A 20096-nucleotide genomic window follows, 5' to 3' on the forward strand; every position below is an offset into this window, starting at 1 on the left:
TGTCTTGAAGAAAACAAAAAATTCAAATAGTTGTGAATAAACAAGAAAATATCTTTAAAAAATCTTTAATTATTTTTTTAATTTACAAAAATATAAGCACTCCAAAATATTGCAGAAATCATGAATTAAAATAGCGAATAAATGTATGCGGCACTACTACACATCATTTTCTAACTTTCACATCAGCTTATTTCTCCCGCCTTCTTAGCATGCCTTCATGGTGTAATGGTCAGCACGCTCGACTCTTATTCGAGAGGTCCGTGGTTTGAGTCCTGGCGAGGGCATTGCTCATTTTTCATCTATCCTGCTTCGAAATAACCTAAGGTCTTTACAATGGCGCCCGAACTAAAAAAGGTGGTGGATGATGATTCTCCACCACCAGGATTTGGCGATTCTGTCCCCTAATACCCAGTCGCTGTTTAAAAAAGGGAGTATATAAGGTATTTCTCCCACCTTCTTAGCATGCCTTCATGGTATAGTGGTCAGCACGCTCGACGCGTATTCGAGAGGTCCGAGGTTCGAGTCCCCGCGAGGTCATTGCTCATTTTTCATTTCTCCTGCTTCGATAAAACCATCAAAATTAGTCCTGTGAAAATTTTGTAAATATAACGCTGATATTTGTTGTTTGACTTCTGAATTAATATTTATTCGGCGTGTTATTGTGTCTTTATCAGATAGTTATGAAAGTCCTTGAAGTTATTCCTCGCTTGAAAGTTCAAGCTTAACTAAAACGAGTAGTCTAGGAATTAGTGGGGCCCACCAGCGGCCGAGCGGTAAAGTCGCTGAACACTGGTAGTTCGGTCCGAGGTTCGAATCCCGCGAACGTGCTGGCTGCATGGGCGTTTTCGTGGTTTTCCCCATGTGTAACGTGTATACGAGCCAGTTTCCCTTAGAAAGTCCTCCACGAAAGGCATCCCTCCTCTTATGCAGATAGCCCTAGTGTGCTTTGCCATAATTAAATACACCTAGGAATTAGTGTTTAGCGTAGACGAAAGATAAGAGTTTTTGAAAATAGCGTCAGTTCTATGTGAAGACATATTCTTTAACCACTTATTTACGTAAACAACACTTTACACATGACACTTTAAAAGAACAAGGCTAATTTAAAGCAAAACTCCAAACTCAAACTGATCTGAATGTAATAGCTGGAAAGAAAGAGAACTTAATTAATTTAATGATTCTCTCAGAAATAAAAATACAATTGGCCAATTGTTTTATCTGATAAGCGGTGATAGAATAAGGAAACGAATAGTTACACGCGATCGAATATGAGCTATATGTGAGCTACATAGCTACATGTAAGGAATCGAATAATATCACAGGCGTAGGCATTAGTAATTACGATTAATTACCTTACTTTTGTATACATTTCGGTCAGTTACAGTCACAACGGAAACCCTTTCAGTTTCTTGCCTTCTATTCTACAAACTTTCTGAATATTTTCCTGTCTATCATCATTTATTATAATACTTTGTTACTTTCCGCCATCAATAATTATTCTTTCTCGTACTTGCGTCTAAGTCATCCCGTATTCGTAGGTTAGGAACCGCTATGTTAGATAATGGATAAAACGTTCATCCGTATTTTATTACATAAACTTATTATTATTCAGTTTCATTTCTTTGCCTTTATTTTAAAATATAACCTAACTATTATTTAGATAGTGGATAAAACATTCATTCGTATTTTATTACATGAACTTATTATTATTCAGTTTCATTTCTTTGCCTTTATTTTAAAATATAACCTAACTGTTATTTTCCAGTATTCCATTCTGTTCTTAAAAAATCTAAGAAACACGATTAATTATATTTAAATATGTTTCAGTGATGAACCAATCGTCTGTTATTGAAAAAGAAAACAGCAGTACGTCAGTAGGTAACAAGATGCTTTTAAGTTAAAGCATATTCTACGGATTGTAAAGCATCTAATACCAATAATGGTCTGGAGTACGATCAACATTATTGATCCAGGAAGAATCGTATGGTTGAAGAGGGAACAATGAAACAAAAAATATATATATCAATATTTTTAAAAACACAACTTTTATCTCAAGTATGAGATTGATATACAGATAAAAATTGTTTTTCCAAGCATGACGATGCACCATGATGCAAAGCGAATAGTATTTCGAGTTTTTAAATAGAAAAGTTAAAAGCATTGCATTGATCAAGAAATAATACAAATACGAATCTGAACGAAAATTTTTGATCCTCTGTGGGGGGGGGGGAACTGAAGTTGTTGTTGTTGCTAATGCTCTCTTGTCTGACCTATTAGTCAGCCCAAGCCCACGAAATTCCTCGTGGCAAGGAGCGCAAGTTTACGCCTGCCGTTGGCAACAGCCTTGAGCACCTTACCGGGAACAGTGCGATTTAGCTCAGTTCCGCCCCAATTTTGATGGAGAGCACCCTGGGAAGACAGATCTGAATGTCTCCCATCCCTCTTCTCTTACCAGCAACCTCTCGAAAGGACTTCCTGCTCGCCGCATTAAAGCTTCAAATTTCGTACAATTCACGTCAATCAGATGGGTCAAAGTTCCTTCTTCCTATGGTTCATCATTTATTTATGTTTATCATTCTCAAAAACACTTCTTTACTGTATTTTCTGAAATGCTGTTTCAGGATATGTGCTCAACAGAAGCAGCTTGTAAAAGAAATTAGTTTTCAGTGCTAACTCATTTGCACTTAATTCATACACTCGTATCTCATGGAGATAATATTCTTTCATACTTCTAGTAGTTCCTTGATCAGCTACTGAATTTTGGCATCTGTTAAAAAAATTACAGCTTGAGTATGTTTTAGGAAGGAATTTACGTTCTTCGTTTTGAATTATTCAATTCATTATCCCATTTCAAAATTCATTAATTGGAAATTCATGATTCCATTCCTGCCTTTGAAATATAGTTTTCAAATTGCATTTTGAAAACTTTGATGGCCGCGGGAAAACACTGTATTGGTAAATGTTTTATTTTCACAATTTTTAACTGCTTGTTTATAGTATACTGCCTGATATATATATATATATTATATACTATTTTCCAGGGAAACAAAGAGTTCAAACTGGGAGACCCTTTTTTGCAAGTAAAGATTTCTGTAACTAGAAAAAACGGCGGGACAAGCTAGGAACAGCGATCCGTATTGGAATGGAATAAATATAGTAAATAATATTAGGAATAACTACCTGCTGTGGAGAAAGCAAAGCTATAATTAAATGTTTCGTCACCTAAGGCAAAAAATAAAATGAAATCCACAACTAATTTTAGTCCCGCCGTCTAAAAAAATAAATAAACTAACTAAAAGCGATAGATAGCATACTACACTGGTGTGCAAAAATTAAGAACGAGACGGTTTTTTCAATATAACTTTGCACAAAGGCTTTCCAAATCAACACATTTAATACCGTAAGATCCCCAATACGTAAGGACATGAGTAATGTAAGCAACACTTACTAAAAGAGAAATCAGAGGGATAAAAAGAAGCTTTATTGAAAAAGTAGCATGGAGCGCAATGCGACTGAAGGCCGAAACATCCCTGTGATGGGTGTCCAGCAAGAAACACCCGGTTTTTAATAGGGGAGATGATCTCCCCTGACTGCTAGGCAGGTTTCAGCGTCTGCCCATGCTGAGAATGAGGGTGTCAATGAGTTGTTGAGGCATTGCTGCCCTTTCGTCTTGCAGCGCCAATCGAAGCTCCGGAATCGTACTGGTGGTAAGGTACGAGCTGCCAAGCGTCTGCCTAGAAAATCCCATACATGCTCGATGGGATTGAGATCCGGAGATCGTGCCGGCCAATCCATACGTTCAATATCCTCACTCTCTAAGAGCTGTTCGGCAGCTACTGTGCGATGACATGGTGCATTGTCGTCCATGAAAAGGAACTGCGGACCCATAGCGCCCCTAAAAAGACGCACATATGGAAGAAGAATCTCGTTACAATAACGGGCCCCGTTGACTGAACCTGCGTCGAAGATGTGAAGGTCTGTACGACTACCAAGCATGATGCCTCCCCAAATGAGAACACCGCCACCTCCATACCTGTCCCTATCAATGATGTTCGAGGGATGATTGCGGCTTCCCCGCTCTCTCCAGATGAGTATGCGATGAGAATCGCTAGTCACACTGAATCTGCTCTCATTTGTAAAGATTACTCGTCCCCATTCATTGTCTCTCCAATTCCGGTGTTCCCGGCACCACAGAGAACGCCTTCTCCGATGGGCAGGCGTTAGAGGTACACACCGTACAGGGCGTCGTGCAAACAGACCACCACCGTGCAGTCTTCTGGCCACGGTAAAACGCGATATCGGTCGTCCAGTCGCCTGTGTCGTGTGTCTAGCGATTTCTCCCGCTGTCTGCCGCCTGTTTCTTCTGGCCTGTAAGGCAATATACCGGTCATCTGCGGGTGTGGTTCCTCGTGGACGACTACTACTAAACCCCCGGATAGCTGTTCCTGTAGTTTGAAATTGTCTCCAAAGTCGTGAAACGATGCTGTGAGCAATTCCGAACTCTGCAGCCACACTTGTCACACTGCGGCCTTCCTCCAACTTCGCAATGATTCGACCTCGGGTAAAAGCATCCAGATGTCGTCTAACAGATTGATTATTCGCCATTTCTCGCTGAGGCAGCAACTCGGTGTGATTTTAACTGCTATACAGAGTGCAATCTCTTTGCCAGAAATACTGATCTTACACCGACAACATGCTTTATACTACTCAGACACTCCCCCATTACGTCTACCTGCATATCTGTGCATGTGCTACCGTACATCACCTTACTTAATCTCCTGATTGGTCTTTCTGTCTGCTCTGCCTCTTCGTTCAGCTGATATGCTAATTTTTTGACTTCGTCCTTAATTTTTGCACACCAGTGTATTTGATTGCTCGATATTGTTTGTAACTTTAGAAGATTTCTAAATAAATACTTCTGATTTTATTTTTGCGTCAGACTTGTCTCAATCTTTTATTACAAGCATATCGGTAGATTTACAAAACTACGATAACGGTACACCGAGTTTCTAAACTTGATTTTCTAGACGATCAAGTCTCATTAAAAGCAAACTATCTTAACTTATAAGCTAATATATGCCAAGTAGCAAAACTTCTGATGACCGGATAAAGCCCTTCATAACGCTCAGAGGGTTAAAAAAAAATTTGATGCAGACAGCTAATGACCTCTTTCCAATACCCCGTTTTAAAAAGCAGTGAGCTTTGAATAAAGTTATCATTTCGGTTGGTCGCCTGTAAACAAAAATCTAATTTATTGTTCTAATAAAATAGAAAGGTATGTAATACAAAACTTCGGATTATGCTTTATTGGACATAACTGGCCATGTGTAAAGAGTGGTTTTCTAAATTTATACCACCATAATCAAATGTTTGCCCTTTAAATTTTTTATTAATAATTGTATTTTATTGGGATGTTGAATAACATAAAATTCAATTGCTTTTTAAATAAAGAAAATTAAGTGTTTATAATATATCTCTACATATAATAAAAGAAAATCTATGTGTCTTTTGTTCGTGCTGCACGCTAATAGACCCAGGGCTACGAAATTTGGTATATAGGCGCATCTAGACAAGAACCAGTGCACCTCGAAGAGATTTTTCAAAATTCGAATCAGATTTTTTTTATTTGATCGCATCATTTTGAATAGTTTCATTCGTTTAGAAATGTGGTTTCGGCAACAGTTTTTCATTCAATTCTGCAGCAATCTTGCTTTTAAACAAGAACAAAGGAGATGAGGACTTTGGCGAACATCGTTTCCTCCAATCCGTGAGGAATCAATTCATTTAATTGTACACAGGACTGCTGACTCTTGAAAATCAGCACTGTTGCCACTTGGAAAAATGAGGGCGATAATTCTGTGCAGTTTTTAAATTTAATGTTTCTCTTGGCTACCGGACGTTTGTTGAGAGAAGGCAACGGGAAGCTGGTTAATATGTTCATTAGGATAATTAGCATTTATATTAAGGGATATTGCTTATTTCATTGTAATTTTGTTATATGTAACACTTTTATTTTATTTATTTATTTATTTAACGTTTGGAATTCTCTTCCTGCATTTTCCCGGTACATTTAAAAGCCAGACGAAGGCTGACAGCCCAGCTGCTAGTTTAAAATAAATATTTTGAAACTAATGCAATTTGATTTTCTTCTACATTTTTTCTTTAGTTATATCTATTTTATAGTTATTTCTATATTATTAACAAATCTGGATTCCTTTTGATATATATTTAGATATATCGCAGGGTTCCACTTGATCTGGTAATGCTAATTATTCCAATAACCCTATCAAACATGAAGCGAAATATCTGATGTCTGAAACAATGACAAAGTCGTAAGAAGGTTAAAAATAACTTTATTTAAACACAATTCAGAACATGAGGGCACTCTCTTCTGCCAAGCTCGTAGTGGAGCAAAATAAAATAGAACAGTACAAATTAAATCAAATGATAAAACAGTAATCAAGAACTATTAGGCCAAGATCAATTAAATACTACTAAAAGTTGTCTCCGTTTTTGCCGGAGCGTAGAATTTTGCCGGAGCGTCAGAATTAACATGTAGTCAGCGAGAGACCGCAGACCTAATAATTACAACTATTAGAGCTGCCGGGAAACTAACCATGTAGCGCACAAGTGATGCCAGAAACTCGCTCATTATATCAAATCTAAAAACATCACTTTAAGAACTCACTAATAATTTATTTTCAGGTGATAAACACGGAAAGGGAAAGTTATAGTAAAGACAAATTATAAATAATGGTTTAATTAGCATTAGATTTCATACATTTTCCCCACCAAAATTTAAGTAACCGCAACACAGGTCTTTAACGACTTTGTTAAGATTTTAAATGATAAATCTAAAACATTAGGTAACTTTTACAATCATGAAGTTTTAAATTTTTGCAGAAGTTTCAATTCTCATTGCACAAAACTTCGTGTTATCACCGTTTAATTCAATCCCATTTTCTACCAGTTATCTGGAAGGAAAAATTGTTTAGCAAACAAACTTTTACATCTTCTACTTTTCAACTTGCCATTTACAACTTCATCATCTTTTTAACTTTGTTTCCTATAAACTCAATTTCTTCCCTTTGCTCTCCAGCACTGTAATGTATGCCTGTGAAAATGTGCAGTTTCTCAGCAACTACCTACTAATCAAAATCCTACATGTTAATAACTTAGACATTCTAAAATTCAATGATACCCTACTTCAAGATTGTACTTAATGTTCTAAGGTTAGTTTTCATAAAATATTATTGTGTTGGCTCAGCAGCCTAACTTTTTAATCTCTTCACTTCCAGCATATGTTAAATGATACGGCTCAGTTTCCCTCTGCATGAAATGTGATACGGGAGCAAAGGGTCACTGATGACCCACTGTATCATATTTCATACAAAATGTTTTAAATGAGCGTAAATTATGTCCGAATGTTGCACAAACTTATTGAACATAATCTCCGCAGAGTTAGCATTGTTGTGATGGATATTATTCATTGTTCCATTCTGCGAAAATAAAATGCATGATGCTAACAACGTGCATTCATTATTTAGAAACGTGCCCCGCCGTGCAATCGGCTTAGAATTTTTGTAGGTAAATATAGCAATAGGATACAATAAGCACTATTTAAAGTCTTTTTTTTTTTTTTTTTTCTGCACAGAAATAATTTAAATATGGGAATATATTCATTATAATTAATACTGCAATTTAATTTATTCTGAATTTTTATTTTTATTTCCAATGTATTGTCCCACCAAATAATTTCAAAATACCCTTCCGCTTTGAAATTCAATTTCCGAAGCACAAATTGTTGAGTTTTTTCCTTCCAGTCAGTTTTCCTTGCTTTCAGTATTCTTCTCAGGCCAAGTTAAAGAATATGTGCTCGTTCATCTTCCAGCATTGCCAACAGGATGTTTTCAGAGTGAGCAAAATAACAGCTCGTTTGAATAACTTTGTGAACGATTGCCTTTAAATTTCCTGGCAAGAATGACCTTTTATTAATCCTTTTGTGGACACGACATGCTCAGAGTGTTTCCTCTTGGGATTTTCTTTATTTCAAATTAAGGTGACACATAAACTTTTATAACGCATTTGGCTAGTAGCTTCAAGTCCTCTGTTCGTTTGGTGATTGATACATAAAGGCAAAGAATTCTGTTGGCTGTAGTAAGCCATCTTGAGTGGGCCATCTTCCCAAGCCTCCTGTTTACTAAGTCTGAAGATAGTGTTACACTTGACCTGGTAATGCTGTTTTAGTTTAAAAAACCTTAAAAGACATGTGGCATGTATGTATTAGAACAATCAGAGTCTTGAGAAGATTAAAATAAACGTTTTATTTAAACAAAAAGTAGAACATAAGAATGTTGTGCTACGATTTTCCCAACTTGTGGTGATGCAAAATAAAACAGAACAGTCCAAATTAAATCAAATGTTAATAAGTAGTCACTGTTGGATTTCAAATGAATGTAGTTTTTATTTTATACATGCTTCAATTTAACTTTACTTACTTTCCTATAATTTTTTATTTAATGTCGTGTCGCCACTAATTATTATTGTTAGTTTAGTTTCTTAAAAGTGGCAACAAAACAATTTATAGAATTAGGAAAATATGTTTCTGTAGTTAAGTTAGGGTTCTGTAGTTAAAGAAGAATGAAATGTTATTTACATGAGTGCTGTTTAAGTTAATAAATGAATACTTTAGAATATTTTTAGTAATTTCTTTTTCCTGCCAAACTATATCATTATAAATCATTATAAAATGTCCAATCAATTTATTCCCAAAACTTAAAAAATACATTGGAAAAGCCATCTTTATTAAATACAGATTCTGAATTTAGAGAAGTTAGACAGTTGAGCATAAGACTATCCATATCAATACCATTAATCTTCAATTTTATTATCAAGAAATTCTGAAATTTCTAAGTTCCTAGAGATGATAAATTTCATTAAAGCACAGATGACTGCACTGCTGTATTAATTTCTTACTCTATGGCTTATGGCTTTACAAATTGCTTAAGACCGAGTTTGCAAATGATTTTAAATGTCTGCAATTGCTTGATTAGAAGATTACAAATCAATACAAACTGCTTGATATCAAGATTGTAAATATTACACTAAGTGTAATTCCAGTTTAGTATCGTTATTTACTTCAATATACTCATGAATATGAAGTAAAGCCTTACTCCTAAAATTAATTACTCTTATGCAAAATAATGTGAAAGTATAATTTTGTAGAAGAAGCTGATATTTTTCACCTGTTGTTTCACTTAATTTAATATCAAAGCATAGCATTAGATTCCATACTAGATTTGATAACATCTATTAGAACTAAAAAATTATGTCAAATGATTAGTTGAAGGTTTCTAATATCAAACTCTTACCTACATTATGATCTACTTGACTTTTTCTATAATTTCAGATTTTTTAAAAAACATAAAATATACATGTAAATACCACATTTCATTCAGTAGAACTATTTTGTATATTAACAAGTACAATTTTATTCAAAAATCAATATAAATTCAAACCTTTCCTATAATAAATTATAACAAAAATAAATAACTTTCATTTTTTTTTAACAGCCCAAAAGGGCATTAGCCCAGAAGGGCCATTAGTCTTGAAACGGCATTTTGCACCAAATCACTTAAAATGTTAAAACACTTTTCAAATTGTTGCCAGCAAATATCATCACTCTGTATTATATTTAAAGAAATTAAATAATGAAGAATCTGCATGAATGTATTTATGTTTCTCGCATAGGGAAGAAACAATACCTAGAGCCAACAAATCTTGAATAATAAAGTCTTCCACCCGAATATGTACACCTGAAAGCCCAAATTCCGAATTTTGAATTTGTTTTATTATCTATTTCATATTTTGTAAAACCTTAATGAATTTTTGATTAAAAATATCAATTTCAAAGTGAACATTGGCAACAACGTCCAGGGAAAAAAAAAACATTTTTATCTCCAGCACATCAAACTTCCTATTGGAATTCTAAAGATATGCTGTTTATAAATATTTTTAGCTGAAATGCTCTAGAAACATGTATGTGTGTGTAGATGAAAAAAATGCCCCTTTGACTAATATAAAATTTTATTATTTTTTTTTTAATGTTTCTAAATCTCTGAGCAGAAATATTATAACCCAGGCTTCCTAAATTTAGAAATATATCTATCATTGGCTTTTTAGCAACAAATCCGCTGAAATGTACAGATGAATCTTTTCTGCTAAACTCCTAAGCTCCAGATAGCTAGATGAATAAAAAGAATAAGAACAAAAAAAAAAAAAAAAAAAAAAAAAAAATTATAATAAATACAGTACAAAGTTCAAAATCCGGACATCCATTATCTGGAATGATCTAAAATCTGGACCTCAAAGTCACAAACGTTTTTTTTTTTTTAATTAATGCTTTATGCATGCGCATTTAATTTTTCCTTCAATAATAAAACATGGAGATTTTCACTTAAAAATTCTGATTCTTAACTTCATTTAGGCACTAAAAAAAATACCTCACGGTATCGAACACCAGCCCTAGATAAAGCCTTAAGTGTACGTGGGAGTTTATTTATTCAGGATTTGAATTAGTTTGAAGCATGTACAAGAAATAAATGTAGGTATAGTAAATAACTAAACTAATACAATTCAGGCTTAATTCAGTACACAATAGGAGCAAGAGAAACAACTTGGGATACTCAGCCAATAATGTATAACGGATGCTATTAAGATAGGCTAAAATTATCTTTATTGATTCTAAGGCATTTCAATTAATGTAGCAGACTGCACTGTACCCTGATCTTCTAATTTGATCCAGCTTATTATTTTTTGCAGACTGTTATTACAGCAATTTTATAAAAACTAAGCTTGAACTTTCAATTATGTGGAAAAGAGTTTCAATTCTGGAGTTGCCTCAGGATCTACAAAGCGAAACCATGTTTCAATGTCCATTAAACAAAAAGTGGAATTGCTGCAAAAAATGGATAAAGACATATCAGTCTCAAAATTATGAGAGGAGTATGGCATTGGAAAGTCAACTGTATATGACATAAGAAAAAGGAACTTTAAGAATTTTTTTATGGAAGCATCTTAAACAACTTACATTGAAAGAAATGTTTAATTAAGTAAACAAATAAATATTATGCATTTTTTTGGAAATTTTGATACCCTTTAGATCATAATTGTTCTTTATTTCATAAATTATGATTTCATATTTTTAATTGCATAATTTCTGCATGCCATCTAACCAGATTTAAATTGATCATCTATTATCCGGAAAAATCCCAAATCTGGAATCACAGAAGTCGCGACCAGTCCAGATTTCGGACTTTGTACTGTATTAGTCTATTTCGTAAACTCCCCTCTCTAACACCCCATGCTAAAATTCACACATTTTTGTTTTATACAAGTTTTTGAATCATCTATCTCAATTGCAATCATAAACGCAGGCATCTTTAAAATATTTTTTATTAAAATATTTCTATACTTTTATTTACACAAAAGATCTTCAGTTTTGAATAAAATTTAAGAATTTAAGCTCTACACAAATGTGTTTAGTTAACACAAAATAATATTTAAAAAAGCAGAGTAAAAAATAATTTTTTTAAAAAAAGAGAGACTTCCATGTAGATTTTCATTTTTCTTATGCTTCTCTGTTCTTTATAATAACTGTCCCATCAGGATGTCCAAAGTAAACTTTAGAAGCCATACCAACAAAAAGCCCAGTATCTACAACACCTAGGGAAAAGAATACTTTTATGTAAATGTGCTCAATTTTTTTATGAAAAAGATGATTTTAATACCTCCTGACACCTAGAATTTTGTTTATGATATTTTCAAGCTAACTCTTAAATACAGGGTGCAGCAGGGGAACTACCTTATTTTAAAAATGAATAACACAAATAGTATAAGAGATATCATTTAAATTTTTTTCAAAGTTATAGAGAGAGACTTAATTTTTTTTTTTTTTTTCAATGGTTTAAAAATAATATCATTAAGGTGGCCTCCATTCTGGTCAATGTACTGAAATAGTCGAGTTTTCAAGTTTCTTTCCACTTTTACCAGCATATCAACAGGTATGCTGTCAATAGCAGTTTGAATATTGTTCTTCAGTTGAGCCAGGGTCTTTGGACGTTAAGAGATTTCAGATAGCCTCACACACAAAAAAAAAAAAAAAAGAAAAAAAGAAAAAAAAAAAAAAATCACACGGGGCTAGATTAGGTGAGCGCGCTGCCCACTGATGATCACCCTGTAAGGAGATAAGGCTTCCAGAGAAATGTTCTCCAAAAAACCATGGTCCAATGATGCCTATTCTGGACAATGCACAACAAACAGTCACACGTTCTGTATGAAGGGGCTGCTCATGAAATTCTCAGGGATTTGTGCCACTCCATTATTACATGTTTTGCTTAATGCATGTTGCAACCGGAAAGATGAAAATGAGCTTCATCACTAAAGAACACAAGGGCATCGTGAGGCATATTGTCAAGAACGGCTTTGCATGCATTTTTTGTGAAAATCGTATGGATTATAAGTTTTTGCACCACTGCCAATTTATATGGATGAAAATGCAGTATGTTGAAAGGTACAATTCCTCGGCAAATGTGCACTCCTCTCTCGTCCACTGCATAATCGGTACTAAACCTACATGACATAAAATGTTAGATACCGCTCTTTTCAATGAGTTCCCTTCTCGGAATAAATGCCACTAGATGGTGCGCATTTCAAATAAGGAAGTTCCCCTGTCGCATCCTGTATTTAACAAGTAAAAATAATAATACTTTTCTGTTAAAGCCCATATTATGCATTTTTAATGCCTTATTATTGTACTGTGGCTTATTTTCTTTCCTCACACTTTTAGCTTAGTACTAGACAAAATCAGAAAGCACAGAATAGCAACAACAAACATTTGCTAATTTAATGAAACAAACATTCAAAAAACTATTGGGGGGGGGAAGACACTGGCTTTTCTTTCTCTTTTTATGAACAAATTTCATCAATTCCCATAATTTTGTTGCATCAATTTTTTTTAACATTTAGGTAAAATAACAAGGAACTGGCACATGCCTGTCTTATGCAATTATTTCAATCAGCTGCTGCATTTGTGATTCACTTGAAGTAAGCTTTAGTTCATAAGACTCAATAGATTCTAACTCCTAATATCATAAGTATATGAATTGCATGATTGCATGGAAGTGACAAAGAATGCACGATCAACAAACAAGTTTGTATTTGGAAGACTTTTTCCACCCAGCATAAGAAAAGACTGCATAGTCATTTCGGCTTTGATTCACATTTAATTTCACAAGGTGGTTATTCCAGCACAATTTTACTCTGTAAAGAACATCCCTTTCTTAAGGAAACATGATAGACACTTCTTCACCTAATTGTAAGTTGTAAAATCCACTGGAGTTTTAAAAAAACTCATTAGATGAAAAATGAGATCATATGAGGTTTTATGATATAAACAATTATTGCCATGGAAAAAGACAAACCAAACTGGTGACATCTTGCATCAAGGAGGTATGCCCAAAAGTCCTCCCCCTCTCCCCCCCAAAAAAAGTACTAAATAGCTTTAATGAAAACGTTTCATGTTTTTAGGTCTCACGAATTTTAAACCAATAAACTTAAAAGAAACTAGATTTTTTAGGATAATTTCTCTTATTTAATATTTTAAGTTGTTTTTACTATTATCATATTTTGTTGCAAAATATAGAATTGTACATAATGTATATTTTTGTTCAACTAATATTTTTTTAAACATATTACAACCTTTGAAATTCAAACTGAATGGCCTTTAGGGAAAATCTCTAATTATAATAAAACCCTAATTTTGTGATTGTAGAGGGATCAATAAAAATTATCACTAATGCTTCTCAATTAAATTTTAAATATTACATATGTTACAAAATGCTAAATTTTTCATTTAAGCTTACTTGTTATGTAACTCTTTTACATTTTAAGCTTATGCAGAACACATATATTATATATTTAAAAAAAAAAAAAAAACTTTGATACAATTTGTTTATTTTATGTTTTAAAATAGCACTGGCCATTGTCTTATCAACAGCAACTAATGAGTAAATGATCTTGTCTTTGCTAAAGTCCATCAAATATACGATGTTCAAATATACAATCAACCCTTCAAGTTTATCACCACAATTAATGTGGTGACAAACTTAAAGGGTTGACAGTAGGCATAAATAGGAAAATATTGTAATGAAGCATGCTATCACAAATCACATTTTGCCAATAAAAATTGTAAAAATACATAGAAAGGTCTGAAGATGAGCAGTACCCAAAAAAGAATAACAACATTTTTTTCACAGCACAGTTATGATGCAACATCCACTGAAAAACAATACCAGTAAGAGGATAATGAGAAATTATTATAGGTGCTGTTCGAAGTGGTTGTGCTGTGGACATCAGAGAAACAACTGTTGGGCATGCTCAAAGATACCAGATGTATTGTTGATGAGGATGATATGCTCACAGAGCAGATCAATACCATACTTTGCTGAAAAATCGCTAAAGGGAACAATTACAGGAATCACCAAGAAATTTTCACCACAAAAGAAGGAATACAACCCCACTTGTAAGTCTACTGATTGACTTTTTTGGATAAAGATCCAATTAAAACATAAAATATTGTACACAATAATTTTTGCAATTAGAAGTCATGATTCTTTTTCTTCTACAAAAAACACTAAACTATGCTGAAGTGTTATGTAAGTAGCACTTAGTAAAATTTACAGCAGCATAATTTTTAAGAGGCATTACTTGTGAAACAGTTACTACTGAAAACTACTGGGTTAAAATTAAATATGTTTGCCAAACTTTTAAAAAATAGTGTTTGCAAAATTTTACTTATTTAACTAGGCATTTTGTAACAGCTAATTTCTTAACTAACCTTTTTTCTTTTTTTAATTAAAAAAAATATAAATTCCATTTTATCAATAAAAAATTAAATAACCAAAACCAAATTTGCCTAATAAGATTACCCTTTCTGATTGTAAAATACAAAAAATCAGTCGAACAAATAATGCCCATAATTAAGTAGGGTAAAATAACGCTACAAACAGTAGATAATTTATATGTGATGGTATTTATATATGAAAATAAATTTTAGAAAACAAGGTAGTAATAAAATAAGTGTTATGCTTTTGTATTATACCAGTGTAAAAAAAATGGTAATTTTTTTGTCAATAAGAGTGATACAAGCATTTAATTTATGCAAAAGTTTACATACCTATTTCAGTATGCAATGTAGTATTGCTTAAATATACTACTGAAAATGTATGATATGTTTAATCAAATATAATTTTATGTTTACCTCATTTTTTTATTATCCATGTTTTGAAACATACACACCAATTTAGCAACAATATGTCTTAAAAATATTTGAAGATCATTTAATCTTTGAGATCAATTAATCCTAACACTTACCAGCAACTAGAGAAAAAGTTCAAAATATCTAATCTATGAATTCACCACATTCACTGCATGTCCATAAATTTTTCCAACAAAATTCAAACTAAAGTAATTTAAACTCTCAATTCCCATCAGTAAATTCTGAGTAAAACCATTAACTCTGGATAAAAGTCCTATGTTTAGATATTCTGATAAAGATTTCAGACTTTTACTATTTGATATTAATGAATAGTAAGGCTAAGTCATAAATTCTAAAATTTAATTCCTTCAATTTTGTCATGCACCCTGTTAAACACAAAAAAAAATAATTAAAACATTAAAATGCCTATAATACCTCTTGGTTGATGACATTTTATTTGTGCAATTATTGCTTGATATTTAAATTGCAGTGGTGAAAAACTAAACATATAATTTTTCTGTTTATCTGTTTTACAATTATTCCACTGTTGAAAAAAATATTCATTGTTGAATTCTTCATTCTTATTGATTCACAATATTATTAGTGTTCATTATGTTTTTCAAAAATATTTTATTACCAGACTACAATTATGCAATTAAAATGCAGAAAGCTATACACATTCACACCTGTATGTGTTTTGAAGGTATCAAACATTAATAATTTTTAAATATTTTCTCCAAGATTATAAAACTGAATGAAAATAACAATATAAAAAGTACAAGAGAGGAAAAAAAAAAAAAAAAGTTATTCTTACCAGGAAAACATGTTATCTTTTGATCGATTAACTTCCAGTCAGCCTTTTCTAGAGAACTAAATTTCCAGTCTAATATGAAATTCCCATTATCAGTAACAACAGGGCCCTGGATTTAGAGATATAAAAATTAGCAAGTAATTTTACTAACAAATTACAATAAAACTACAAATATATAATAATCAGAATTTTAAAACATTCTTAAGTAAAACTCTACATTTATTTCTGCAACTGAAAACTTTAAAAGAAAGTTTGGTGGGTTGTTTGGTGGTGGTTGTTAAAGTTTTTAAGTGAATTGATTACTAATATATTTTTGTCATGCTTTTTAACAACACTAATCTCAGCAATAAAAACCCTTGAGAAGGTCAGCATATTAAGGATAATAGATTTATCTAATATTACATCAATATAGTTACAAATTTTGTATTTAGATAGCCAATATTAGTAGAATTATAATTAAAATTGTTGTATTTCCCCGAGCAATGCAGCGTGTGATAAATTTTAAGAGAAAGCTATGCCAAAAAAGTAAAAATATAAGAGCACATGCATTTAACATTGAATAAATGGATATCTCTTTTAACTGTATTAAAACTGAATAAGTGTAACTGGCTACTGTGTTAGCTGTAACTGTAATTCCATCCTCTTGTCGGTCTCCAGAAATCTCGAGAAGCAAAGAAATTACTAGAAATTCCTCATGACCATGTTAAAGCTATAAAAAGCCAGACAGAGAACATCTCAGCTCAGTTGTTTAGTTAGCTACTGTTGTTATTTTTTGTAAGTTTAGCATGAATCGAATTAGCTTTCTCTTTGTATTGCATTCTGTTTTAACATTTTAGTAGTTTAAAGTGTAACTATTGATTATATTCTGCGATATTGTGATATGGTACAGATATCTCTGAGGAAAATTCCAGCATTGTATTTCTTTTGATAAGAATAAATTTTATTAATCTTTCATCAGACTTGTACATTCAATCTATTACGAACCGGTACACTCACAACAATATATATATAATTTTTAAATTAACTACTGACTGCAATAGCATTAATGATGCCAATATAAGTAAACAAGTACAGAACAGTGAAAAACTTTTAATGTACCATAAGCTATTCATAAATTATAAATTTGACCACACTGGGAGAAAAACTACCAACTATAATAAATGCCTGAAGGATTACAAATAAATATATTTTTTAACCATACTGGCATATTTTATTACATAAAGTTATCAGGAACTTGTAGCACATAAAGGTATACAAAATGACTGATCTCATTATAAATTTTACCATACTGGGGAAGAGGGAACTACCAACTATAATAAATGCTTACGGCATTAAATAAATAAGATAATTTTTTAACCATACTGGCACATTTTATTACATAACCTTATCAGAAACTTTTAATTCACAAAGTTATTCAAAACTGACTGATCTGGTTTTGGTTAATGCATTCATATGATATACTTCAGATGAAAAGGAAATATCTTAGTTTTAGAAAGACACTAATATACAGTATTTTATTTAAAAAAAAAAAATGTCAAGTACTTTCAACAAACTGAATAATTTAGTACTCATCAACTCACAGCTAATGACCTAAGGTGCCCGATTTTGTTTTGCTATTCCAGGTGACTTTCCTATTTTCATTTAAAGAACAGTTAATTGCATACAGACTAAAATTTTCTTATATCATATAATAAGAGATAAGTAAATTTTCATATTGCTGAAATAAGATGAAGGGGGGAAAGTCAGCTTCATTTTCCTGTCTTCTGAGACTTTTTTCTTTAATCTCTCTCTAGTCCAAAGGGACAATTGTTTTCATTTTGCATCAAATCACTCTGAATGTCCGTTTCACTTTTCAAAGTGTTGCCACCAAATATTATCGCCCTGTATTAAATTTGAAGAATCTACACAAATGAATCTGCACAAATGTATGTATGTTTTTCACATTGTGATAAAATAAAGGTACCTAGAGCCATCAAATTTGAATGGCATAATCCTACTGTGAATGGGCATCTGGAAGACCAAATTTGAAATTTGGAATTTGTTTTATTATCGATTTCATATTTTATAAAACTTTAGCGAATTTTTGATTAAGAAACTCAAAGATTTCAAAGCGAGCAATGGTATTGCTCTTGAACTGAATTTTATGGTTCAAGTATGAAGAACATAATATTTAAAAAATAAAGGTAACAAACAAAATGTTAAAAAAATGCCCCTTTAGACGTAATTTAAAATCTGAAATCTTTCAGATTTTAATATTTTATGTTACTTAAACCTTTTATTTATATTTATTTATTTTTAGTCCAAAGGGGCAAATTGCTCTGAAGGACTACAATTTTCGTTTCGGCATTTTGCGTTGGTTCACTATAAAAGTCAGATTTACTTTTCAAATTGTTGTCAGCAAATATTATCGTCCTGTATTATATTTAAAGAAATTAAATAATGAAAATTAAATATTGAAAATGTTTCTTGCATTGTGATTAAAAAATTGTACCTAGACCCATCCAGTTTTGAAAAATGCACATTTTAACCCGAATATGAGCATCTGGAAGCCCAAATTTGGAATTTGTTTTATTATCTATTTCATATTTTGTAAAACTTTAATAAAATTTTGATTAACAAGCTCAATGATTTAAAAGTGAGACATGGCAACACTCTACGGGGGAAAAAAAAACCTTTTTATCTCCAGCGTGCGAAACTATGTATCGGAAATTCTAAAGATATGCTGATTTTAAAATTATTTTGCAATATTGCTGTTGAACTGAATTTTTGGTTTAATTGCGAAGAACTTGATATTTAATAAATAAAGGTAGCACACAAAACATTAAAAAAAAATGCCCCTTTGGATGTAATATAAAATCTGAAACCTTTCAGACTTTTTTGAGGAAAGGGGGTGAAAGTTTGATTTAATAAAATTATTTATTTATTTATTTATTTATTGTTGTTGTTGTTTTTGTTGTTGTTGAATATTTTGATGTACAAAAGTATCTCAGATAGTCAACTTTTGAATACTATACAAATTTGTTTGTGAATATTTCCTTTGCAACAGAATAAGATATCATTAAAATGAGATTTCCTATAACAAATGAATAATGAAGAAAATTGGACTAATATTGGATGCTGGAAACTGAACACTGGAAGGAAATTACCGTATTTGATTGCATATAAGGTGCACCGACATATAAGACGCACCCTTATTTAGAAGGCCACACACAAGGAAAAAAAGTTTCAATAGTCCGCGGGACAGCACGGTACCACAATAACTTAAAATGTGGTTTCTTTTAGTTCTCACCTTTCGTAAAAGCCAAATAAATGCAATTTCCAAACATATTTTCATTAAGGAAAATTAACAAACGGCAAGCTATTTTGAACGTTATATGTAAATTTCAATAATGAATAAATGAATGAACGGCAAGCAATCAAACATAATACAAAATAAAGCAGAAACAACAAAAAACACAGATTCAAGGAAAACGTTGCCTATCATGAAATTAGACTTTAATCACTTTCAAAACCATAAAAATCCTTTTCACTATCATCATCATCGAAAACGTAATGTAACCGTCGAACCTGTTCGAACTTCGACATCAGCTTCGAGCTTTGGCGCTTTTTCATGACAGATATTTCACGCATGCACAAAATAATTATGGCAGATGTAGAAAAGTTATGCATGTCTAGACCTTTATCCGGGCTAAAAATAGCATTCAGTATTGAAAGTTAACCCATGTCCTTCATGTATAAGATGCAGGTAACTCTTTTTAGACCAAATTTAGAAAAAAAATTGTGTCTTATATGCCGTCAAATACAATGTACATTGAAATATTCCTCAATTAACAATAAAAGTTACATTTTTTGTAATGTTAAAAATTCTCATGCACAACAAAACTGAATAAAGTTTCATATTATCTTTAACAGAAGCTCGATAAATTAAGATAAACTAATCTAATAAGAATGGGAGAATATCTTGGATAA

General features: G+C 32.2%; 1 protein-coding gene and 1 non-coding gene across 2 annotated transcripts in view; one reads left to right on the plus strand and one right to left on the minus strand.

The window, feature by feature from the left end:
- Window positions 1–211: 211 nt before the first annotated feature.
- TRNAK-CUU (transfer RNA lysine (anticodon CUU)) lies at window positions 212–284 on the plus strand. Its single transcript has one exon. It is a non-coding gene; the product is annotated as a tRNA-Lys (tRNA).
- Window positions 285–11436: 11152 nt separating this feature from the next.
- The window catches only part of Rpi (Ribose-5-phosphate isomerase), a 54602-nt gene continuing 45942 nt past the window's right edge, over window positions 11437–20096 (minus strand). Inside the window, exons 7-8 of the mRNA XM_035377982.2 lie at window positions 16131–16236; window positions 11437–11724 (exon numbers count right to left, since the gene is read on the minus strand). Of these exons, the coding sequence (XP_035233873.1) occupies window positions 11630–11724; window positions 16131–16236 (201 nt within the window). The 3' untranslated portion in view covers window positions 11437–11629. The remainder of the gene's footprint in view (window positions 11725–16130; window positions 16237–20096) is intronic.

The sequence above is a fragment of the Stegodyphus dumicola genome, chromosome 5, assembly GCF_044657685.1.
Source record: "Stegodyphus dumicola isolate Sdum_Otavi_A_Nest chromosome 5, ASM4465768v1".
NCBI classification, from domain to species: domain Eukaryota; kingdom Metazoa; phylum Arthropoda; class Arachnida; order Araneae; family Eresidae; genus Stegodyphus; species Stegodyphus dumicola.